The sequence below is a fragment of the Phytophthora parasitica genome, assembly GCF_000247585.1.
Source record: "Phytophthora parasitica INRA-310 unplaced genomic scaffold supercont2.15, whole genome shotgun sequence".
In the NCBI taxonomy this organism is placed as follows: Eukaryota; Oomycota; class Peronosporomycetes; order Peronosporales; family Peronosporaceae; genus Phytophthora; species Phytophthora nicotianae.
The window spans coordinates 240,318-249,285 of record NW_008649001.1 but is presented as its reverse complement, the minus strand read 5'-3'; the positions used below and the strand labels follow the sequence as shown (position 1 = coordinate 249,285).

Below are 8,968 nucleotides of genomic sequence, written 5' to 3'. Positions count from 1 at the left end.
GGCGTTCAATCTCCACTGGATTAAATGTTTTACTGTTGCCTGGTTCTTCTTGTTTCGTTGGAGAATGAGAAGGTGAATATTGACGAGCTTGGACATCGGCGAGAAGCGAGCAGATTCGTCGAACTCCAGCGAGCTGGACGATGGCGCTGTCGTGGTTTTCCTTCATCATTTCAACGACAGTGGGGACGTTGCTGATCACGATTCGACGCACAGCGTTGCCACCGCCATAAACTGCGGAGAAAATGGCTTTGACATCATTTTTCACGAAATCATCGAGCGGATTTTCAATTGCTGCTTGGTTAAGCACAGCGGGTCCGTCAGATTCCTCAAGATGCCTCCTGCCGTCTTGGCAAAACATCATTAACCGCAGACATCGAATACTTGTTCGTAGTACTGCTATTCGAAAACGCGGGACTTCATCAGGAGGAACTATCACAAATTTTGGGAAAGGTTTGTTCTTGCGCCACGGAGGATCATACCATCGCTTGAAAGGGTCAATATCGGGCGATAATTCTAGTTTACGATAGTTGCGTACAGCATGCAGTAAAGCTTCAGTCACGGCAGGGTTTTCAGATAGTAATTCCACTTCAGTAGAGGCCTCTTCGAACACTCGTTTGTCCGAGATAACGACGTCCATGGAGATTTCTTCTAGTGGATTGTCACGATTGGTGCCTTCACCTAGCTCAGCTGTATGAAGGAAATACTGCACCGCTGAGTACATCACAGTAACGAGTGAGTGTATTTTGAAAAACTTTATGCTTCGTATCTACATACCTGCCAGGACAGGCTCAAGGAACAATGGATAGTGCTGTACAATTAGCACGTGCGTATGGATCTCACCACGTAGCTCGGACACAGCTCCACCCATGACTTTACCGACTTGAGTGCGACTGCTTGGCACTCAAAGAGACGCTTCCTTTTCTAGAGCACCATAATGGGCGCAGACATTCGCGCAATATTGTAGACATAGATTTTTCCTGCTTCAGTGCATTTTATTTATTCTTCATTTTGCCATAGACAAAATCACGAGATCTTTTTTCTATACGTTTTTGAGTTGTAAAACTTCTCCATGAGGAAAAAAAAAAGAGAGGTCGAAGTCGATTTAGGCCTCGTCCTTGTGGGAGTACTGCTTCTTGCCGCGGAGCTGCATCTCTCCGATCATCTCGAGGTTCTTCTGCACGGCGTCGGCTGATCGCTTCTGGAATTTCCACTGGCCGTCGCGCTTAACGACCACGTCGGACCACGTGACAACCATGACGGGCGTGCACTTCCAGAAGACCGTCGTGTGCGACGTCACTGTGGCGTTCTCAGCGTCCGAGAGCTCCACCACGTGGCCGCTGGGCAGGTGGCGCGTGTCGGCCACGAACTTGAGCTGAGCCAGCTCCTGCAGCGCCGCCTCGATCTCACTCTTGCCGGAGCAGTTGCCACCCACGAGCTCCTCGAAGAAAGTGGCGTCCTCTGTGAAGAGCGCCACCAGCGTCTTGACCGCCTCGTCGCCGTCCTCCAGCGAGTACGAGAGCGCGAACTTGTTCACGAGGTTAATGATCGCCGCCACGTCAGCCATGGTCTCAATAGTTCCCTTTGTCACTTGGGTAGCTTCAAGTCGGATCTGGAAATGAGGGGATTTGGGAAATTGTCCGGGTTGGCACAACCAAACGACATTTACGATTTAGTGGATCTAAATCGTAAATTAGGGCCGAATTACGAAAAGCGACATGAAATGCAGTTTGAGGCGTGTTGCAATGCGTCTACAAGACGACTGCACGATGTCATGCATACTCTATTGGTCGTGTGGGTTCATGGAGTCTCCATGAACGCCGACGGCATAGTGGAGTTTGCAAAAAGGTAGAGCAGTTATCGTTTTACAAGACACCCACCCACCCACCAAACGAGCTATTCGGCAAGTGCCGAATGGGCAGTGATAACGCTGCTAACAGACTCGTCTGGCAGCTTCGACTCTTAGCCTTATTCTCTGAACTCAAGCAGGAATATCTCGTGCGCAGGTGGGAACTTATTGCCTCCGTTGTAAACATTACTTTGCCTGAGTCTTAGCAGCTGATGAATGGACAATCGAACTACATCCATGTGCTCATTGCGACCCAACGCCGCCCTCTTGCACAACCGCTGCTTCTGTAGCGCCCCCAAATTGGGGCCCAACTGCCTCCTGGTGCCGTTTCCTACCAGCATTTATACCTCTCAGCGACCACACCGCGCTTAGAGCAACGGGACTTCCCTTGAAACTCCTAGAAGCCCTTCCGCCCCTGGCGTCTTCTGCCAGCTTTGTCCAGAAGGCTGACTCCGCCGGATAGATAGATGGCTTCGGCGTAGCTCGAAAACCCAACCAGTTCATGATGCTGTAGTTGAAGTGGCCTACCGGTATTCGAGGCAAAAGCCTATTTGCGCGAGTTAATTCGCTGCCAATTTTAGGTCTCTCCAGACGTTCTAAAAAGGAGCAGGCAGTGGCTGGAAAAGCGACCTCTTGAGTAGCTTCCGCCACCTCTTGCTCACTCTGCGTCGTCCCGGTCGCCTCGCAAGTCGCTCACTTCCTCGCCTTTCAATGATCCTGGGCTCTCTCTGCTTCACTTAGTTGTTCGCATTCTGGTTCCGACCACCTGATATCTGAAAGCCTAAAAAACTACGCCAGTCTGAAAAGCTGCAGCCTACAAAATAGGTGAGTGCACCCACTCCGTGTTCTTCCAAATCTCCACTTCAGTATTCTAATTGCCTTCTCGCTTACAGCCTATTAGCATGGATTCCAGCGCCCCGACGCGTGACGACACGCCCATGGAGTCCCCCGCCCGCAATGACAGCGCCACCTGGAGCTTCGTGCAGATGAACATGACGCTGCTCCCCATTGCGCGTCCTCTACCAGTTACTGTCGGCCACAGACTCCAGGAAGGAGCCGTGCTGGCAGGCGTAAAACCCTGCACTCCCACTCAGAAATTACACCATCGATTACGGCAAAAGACGACCAATATCAGTCCCAGACGACACGATCTAGACGGCAACAATGTGCGCCCAGCAACCATGACATCTCCCTGCAATCGGGGACTGCCTCCGACCCCCAGATCGACGGGATGTGGAGCCAAACGGAAACATTTAGAAACGTGGCATGTTCCTGCTATTGATACATCGATGCCCCCACCGTCAGTTAGTGCATCGTTAAGAATGCGGAGCCTGAGTGAAGACCTGTATCCCTCTGGTTCTTGGAGTGATAGTGGATACTCCAGTGACCCGGCGAAGCGAACTCCATCGAGCTACAGCCCACTACACCGAAGCTCCAGCTTATCCTCGGGCTGTGCCGCCAAGGGGCTGTACAAGGGCAAAAGAATTCTTGAGCTACAGGACGAAGATCGCCGACTCCACCCGGATGATCGCATCACGGCCCCGTCGCCGTCCAAGCGGAGCAAGCACCAGCCCTAATTCAGTTGATTGGGCTCCCTGCTGCTGCATTGCTATCGTTGTTTTACACTGCAAATACTTTGATGCATGTCGTGCTTACATTATTTTAACTCTTAAAACAAGGACATTATCTATTCTTCGTAAGAAAATCGTGTTACGATGATTTATCTGCTCTAGGTTATTTTGTTACTAAAGCTGAAATGTGACGAAAGCTCTCATTCACTGCGAGTTGCTGACGCTGACGCAATGGCCGTATGAACACATATACACGCTTCATAAGATTTTTTGGAATATTTCTTGCACAAGCAGCAATGGCCATATCTAGCCAACTTCTTCCTTGCGCATGAATACAGATGCGGATGGAAAAAGATGTAAATCAAATAAAAAAAAAACTAGCCGTCAGCCCAGAAGCACACAGCGAAATCGCAGATTATTACGCCTCGTTTAGTTCTCACGCGGGGTGAAGTTGTCGAAGTAGCGACTGATCTGTCCAATGCACAACTCCTGTGTTGCCTCTGGCATGTCTTCGATGAGTTTTCCTATACAGGTTCAACACATACAGTACATTTACGTTAACTTTTAGGACAGTACCAGCACTGCACGATCCCTACTTACCTGGAATGCCACCAATCCTGGAGAACGGCGGGATGACTGCGTCAGCAGGCACCACGGTGTTGTCCTCAATCCGGCAACAGTCTCGAATGATCGCGCGCTTACCCTGTACCACACATTGCCTTCCATTAACACAAACCCACTTGCATCAAGCAAAAAAAAAAAAGCTTACAATGACACAGTTTTTGCCGATCTGCACGTACGACCCGATCATGGCAGCCTCCACGATTGTGTCTTCTCCGATGTAGACGTAGTCTCCGACTTTCACAGGGATAAAAGCCAGCCCTCTGTTCCACAATATTTACATACCACCAGTAAAAAAATATTTGATTTCTCGTTAGATAAGCAGAGTTCTAGGCAACGTACGTGGACACGACCCTAGTCGGCGGCTTGACGACGCACTTCTCTCGTATAATGCACTGCTTCCCTAGTGATACTTTGGCTAAGTCTGCGCGGACGATGGCACCCGAGTCGACAATTGTCTGAGAGTATAAAATATGAGAATCTTTGGAATTTCAATGTGATGACATGGTTGACGGGGCATTTTTTTTTTCTATTGCTTTAGGCGAGTTTTTGACGCACCTTGCCGCGTAGATGGATGTTATGAGCACCGCAGAGAGTGCATTTACGGCTGATCTTGTTGCCTGTGGACGTGTGGATGTACGTCTCGGGGTCGAACTGCGTCTCGGGCGCCTCCACGTACGGATTCATTTTTGCTGCTGTCACTATGGACTTCAAAATTGATTTTATTGAATTGTTGATTTTTATTGAATTAGGTAATGTTGTCTGAATGTTGCTCATTACGCGCAACACTAAATGCAACTTACTGACTTCAACTCACGTGAAATGAAGCAACAATAAGTAAGGTAGCATAATTATGTCAAAAAGCAATATATGTATTGAGAAGCTGCCCGAGCGACTAGAGAAGCTGGAGTATAATATACTTGACGCACAAAGCACGATGCCGACAATGACGTATAGTCAAAGGAATGGCTCAGCGGCACGGTGTGCTTTCGTACTCGTTTTAATAATATTTTTTTTCCATGAATGTACAGCTCAATTTCACTCTTTTCATCTTGACTTCAGAATCGTGCGCATTGCAATAGTTTTACAGCCATTTCTTGTTCGCATTAAGTAAGTGGGATCGCTTTTCGGGGCTCTCAGGATGGTAAAATGCTGGCCCTGGTACACTCCCTTTCTTAAACGTTCCTCCCATTCCTTCTGCCCTTGACGTTTTAGACTTGAACACACTAGCAGAACCTTGCTTTTCCGCAAGCTTATCAACCAGAGTCGACACTTCGTACGTTCCTGGGCCTGTATTGCACGATCAAGGGCTGCGTTAATTTCAACTTCGTTTATCCCGTGGAACACAATTCTTACCAAGTTCTCCATCCGTCACAATCTTTCCTGGCATGCGTCCGAAGCGATCTATATTGCCAGCGCGGAAGGCAGCGCTTGTGTGAGCTCTTGCCACCCGGTCATATCGAAGTGCACTTTCTGCATCTTCGGCATTGTACGCTCCAGGACCTGGGGTACAATATGTATCTGACCCAAGACGTTTTACCGATGATTTGAACACGGAATGAGGACAGCGATTGCTGCGGAGAGATCGCCCAAGCTGAATGGGATTCTCGTACTGTCCTGGCGCAGGGATCTCGGTAGGAATCTGCCACCCTCGGGACGTTTTGGAAGAGAAAACAGACTTCGAGACGTTCTGTGAATACGCCAACGATGGCTGTTCTGCATTATAGTCGCCAGGTCCCGGAACATAATTATTTGAGTTTTGATTGTTGCTGCGGGTGGACTACAAGCCACGCAAATCTTAGAGTAAGTGCGATTACTGTATGATCTAAACCAGCGCACTTACCGTGTTAGCAAAGCTGCTCATGCCGTGTTTCTTGTTCTGTGTCTGACGATCATCTCTAGTTCGCCCAAAACCAAAAAGAAACCGTCGGTGAATAACTGTGGAACATACAAATGATGCGAAGCTGTCAGCGGGCTACCTGTTTGGCTGGTATTGACCAGGACCTGGTACGACCTGCTTGACCTGCTCGTTGAATCGCTTTGACTTGGACACGAAGCCTGTGCTGTACCCCAATCGAGACACCGATCCCGAATCTATTGTTGAGCGTACAAGACTCGGCGGTTTGTAATAATGGCCGGGCCCAGGCAACTCGTTCTACAGAGTACGCAGAAAATGGTTTCAATATTTCACTAAACTTCAACACAATCCAAATTCCTGCATATGTACCTCGCAATCGCCAAAACGCTGCGTCCGATTGCCAAAACCATTGCGTTCATTCGGATCACGATGCAGAACCGTCTCGTACTTGGACGGAATTGATGACACTTTCTACTTACAGAACAGTTCGCATCAGCTCTCTTCAATGCGAATGACAAACACCCACATACCATATTTGGGTCTGGAGAAGCTTGTCTGCGTGCTGCCGCCCCTCGCATAACTAACCCCGTGGGTTTTATCCCCACTTGTCGAAAATTTGGCTTCGACTGCAGCTCGTCAGCCGGATACATCGAAGCAGGGGCCTTCATCTTCACTAACCAACGTCTCGTGTATGTATGTCACTTGATTAAAATACCTAGGGAATACATGTATATCAAGACCTATTTTTAGCGCTCGCATCACAAAATAGAATTTAGACAGGAGCAATTTCTCCAATACCGCATCATTTATGAGAGACCAATCCCGTCCAATCGGATGCTGGGACATATTGAATTCAAGTCACGACGGTGGAATGACGTCAGCTCAAGACCCGCTGGTGACCTTCGGGTTGGTGACCGACGTGCAGTACGCGGACGTGGAGAACGGATGGGACTTCCACCACATCTCGCAGCGATACTATCGAAATGCTCTGCCGCAGTTGCAAGCCACAGTCGAGGAGTGGCTGCGCGTGGCCAAGAGTGGAACGAAACTCCACTTCGCCGTGAATCTGGGAGATCTCATCGATGGCAAGAACCGTCCTGCTTCCACGTCTCGACAAGCTCTAGAAAGCGCCAAAGCGGCGTGGACACCGTTCCAAGACGCCGTGGGGCCAGTGCATCATCTGGTTGGCAACCACGAGCTCTACAACTTTCCCGCTTCAGTCATTCAGAAGGAACTTCTGTACCAACCTCCAAGAGCGTCGAAAGATGCGCCGCAACGTAGTTATTACGACTTCCAAGTGCCCGAAGCACCAAAATTTCGCTTTATAGTACTGGATTGCTACGGGATGTCGATCCTCGGACGGGAGAAGAGTGACCCGGTGTACCAGGAAGCTATGGCCCTACTGCGGCGTGTGAACCCGAACGAGAACCTCAATTCTCCGACGGGGCTTGTTGAAGAGCAGAGGAGATTCGTGGCTTTCAATGGAGCTGTGGATCGAGAGCAGATGAAATGGCTGGAGTACACATTAGTAAAGGCCACAGAAGCTGAAGAGAACGTGGTCGTCTTCACACACGTCCCCATCCACCCGAATACTTCGCCGACACCTTCGAGTTTGTTGTGGAATTATCCGGAAGTTCTGGAACTTATTCGACGCTTTGCTTGTGTCCGCGTGGTCTTTTCAGGCCATTCACATGCTGACGGATACGTGTACGCTCACGAAGGCATGCACAACAAAGGGGTTCACTTTGTCGTTTGCGATGCCATTCTGGAATGTGCTCCATCCGAAACTGCACATGCGCTAGTGCACGTGTTCGAAGACAGACTGGTCGTCCAGGGCTATGGCAAGATCCCCACACGCGAACTGCGATTCCCAAAGGAAGATAAGACACCGGAAGAGTGAAGACGCTGCTGGAATTGTCTGAGACTTGCCGCCCCATCGGTTGAAGCGCGTGTATGCCTAGAGTAGAGTTACGTTGCAGAGATAGAGATCAATGTTCCCACAATACAACACACGCCACAGCGCCTGTGGTCGTAGCTTGATTGGCTTCAGGCGTGGGGTTTCTTATTTACGCAACGCGTCATTTTTCACTCAGAGGTTTTGCTAGCTGGCTAGCATAGATGGTCACTAACTGACTGGCTTCACCTCGTCCGCCTTGCCTGCGTCTGCAAATTTCCTGTCTCCTGCAATAGGCTCTCTCATTTTATCAGTAGAAACAACCTGGCACTGCGGATCCAGTAGCTTCACAGCCGTAGCCGCTTGAAAAGAACAGAGAGCATCCACTTAGTGGTGCTCGTCCTTCTTTTCAGCGAAAGCGTGTCCTGCACAAAATAAAATAAAGATACGTTAGAAAAATAATACTCCCTCACAGGTCTTTCATAGTTGATCAAATACGTACTGTGGTGGCACCACCACTCAACAGCGCAGCCAGCGCCGCCCACGATGAGCATCATGTGCGCAAGCGGCTTAATGCTGCCGTTGTAGATGAAGCGGTTGCCGTAGCCCTGGGCCCAGGCGTTGAACTTGTTGGTGGGAGGGTTGGCCGAACGGGCGGCGATACCAGCGCGGGCGCGGTCCACCAGGTTGGCGGTGGCGGCACGCGAGGCCTGGTACTCCTGCGCCAGCTTCTCCGGGTTGGTGTCGGCCAGGCGGCGGATCTCGTCCAGCGTGTACTCCTTGGTCATGGTGGCGATAGGTTCCTTCCTGGATGCTGCTGAGCTGCTGGCCGTTCAAAGAGTCTGCGGCCGTCGTGCGGCGCGAGGGGAGGCGCGACGATTGGTTGATTATCGCATCTTGACATTGATTGGTCAATTATTCTCTCCATATCAGCCTATGATTGGTTAGTTCTTGACCAATCGCAACAAATTTCGGTATTGGCTTTCAGTAATTTAGGTAGAAATTTACTTTGCAAAAATCTGCGCTGAAACAGTAAAATCCATGAAAACCAGTATTATTTTCGGTATGCAAATTTTGAGAGAATCCAAATTTGATTTTTCAAGTTGTTAATCTGAAAATATGCTGAGCGTTATTTCAGAATCAGAATTGCCAAATCAGATCCAGTCTGACTCTGAGTA

General features: G+C 49.5%; 8 protein-coding genes across 9 annotated transcripts in view; 3 read left to right on the top strand and 5 right to left on the bottom strand.

Annotated features, from left to right (window-relative positions):
- PPTG_08068 (hypothetical protein) overlaps positions 1-230 on the top strand; it is a gene marked incomplete at both ends in the record, with an annotated part of 4,434 nt that extends 4,204 nt beyond the window's left edge. The window contains one exon of the mRNA XM_008902975.1: positions 181-230. Within this exon, the coding sequence (XP_008901223.1) occupies positions 181-230 (50 nt within the window). The remainder of the gene's footprint in view (positions 1-180) is intronic.
- A 96-nt stretch (positions 231-326) lies between these two features.
- Positions 327-868, bottom strand: PPTG_08067 (hypothetical protein; the record flags this gene model as incomplete). The annotated part of the gene is made up of 3 exons (XM_008902974.1): positions 327-414; positions 480-711; positions 775-868. 3 exons carry the CDS (start codon positions 866-868, stop codon positions 327-329), a joined length of 414 nt encoding a protein of 137 aa, XP_008901222.1.
- A 72-nt stretch (positions 869-940) lies between these two features.
- Positions 941-1,677, bottom strand: PPTG_08066 (hypothetical protein). The gene has a single exon (XM_008902973.1). It carries the CDS (start codon positions 1,562-1,564, stop codon positions 1,103-1,105), a length of 462 nt encoding a protein of 153 aa, XP_008901221.1. The 5' UTR covers positions 1,565-1,677; the 3' UTR covers positions 941-1,102.
- Positions 1,678-2,621: 944 nt separating this feature from the next.
- On the top strand, positions 2,622-3,547 carry PPTG_08065 (hypothetical protein). The gene is made up of 2 exons (XM_008902972.1): positions 2,622-2,671; positions 2,740-3,547. Exon 2 carries the CDS (start codon positions 2,749-2,751, stop codon positions 3,421-3,423), a length of 675 nt encoding a protein of 224 aa, XP_008901220.1. The 5' UTR covers positions 2,622-2,671; positions 2,740-2,748; the 3' UTR covers positions 3,424-3,547.
- PPTG_08064 lies at positions 3,530-4,777 on the bottom strand. 2 transcript variants are annotated; one of them, XM_008902970.1, is made up of 5 exons: positions 4,597-4,777; positions 4,381-4,496; positions 4,187-4,301; positions 4,018-4,120; positions 3,530-3,941 (listed from the first exon to the last, which is right to left on the bottom strand). In XM_008902970.1, the coding sequence occupies exons 1-5, from the start codon at positions 4,723-4,725 to the stop codon at positions 3,847-3,849; spliced, it is 558 nt and encodes a 185-aa protein (XP_008901218.1). In that variant the 5' UTR covers positions 4,726-4,777; the 3' UTR covers positions 3,530-3,846. The 2 variants fall into 2 exon arrangements, with proteins under 2 accessions (XP_008901218.1, XP_008901219.1); XM_008902971.1 differs by having other exon boundaries at positions 3,530-4,120.
- A 216-nt stretch (positions 4,778-4,993) lies between these two features.
- On the bottom strand, positions 4,994-6,564 carry PPTG_08063 (hypothetical protein; the record flags this gene model as incomplete). Its single annotated transcript, XM_008902969.1, has 6 exons — positions 4,994-5,328; positions 5,395-5,818; positions 5,882-5,936; positions 6,018-6,193; positions 6,266-6,367; positions 6,427-6,564. The coding sequence occupies 6 exons, from the start codon at positions 6,562-6,564 to the stop codon at positions 5,123-5,125; spliced, it is 1,101 nt and encodes a 366-aa protein (XP_008901217.1). The 3' UTR covers positions 4,994-5,122.
- Positions 6,565-6,727: 163 nt separating this feature from the next.
- Positions 6,728-8,125, top strand: PPTG_08062 (hypothetical protein). The gene has a single exon (XM_008902968.1). It carries the CDS (start codon positions 6,768-6,770, stop codon positions 7,794-7,796), a length of 1,029 nt encoding a protein of 342 aa, XP_008901216.1. The 5' UTR covers positions 6,728-6,767; the 3' UTR covers positions 7,797-8,125.
- On the bottom strand, positions 7,868-8,676 carry PPTG_08061 (hypothetical protein). The gene is made up of 2 exons (XM_008902967.1): positions 8,293-8,676; positions 7,868-8,215 (listed from the first exon to the last, which is right to left on the bottom strand). The coding sequence occupies exons 1-2, from the start codon at positions 8,576-8,578 to the stop codon at positions 8,178-8,180; spliced, it is 324 nt and encodes a 107-aa protein (XP_008901215.1). The 5' UTR covers positions 8,579-8,676; the 3' UTR covers positions 7,868-8,177.
- Positions 8,677-8,968: the final 292 nt, after the last annotated feature.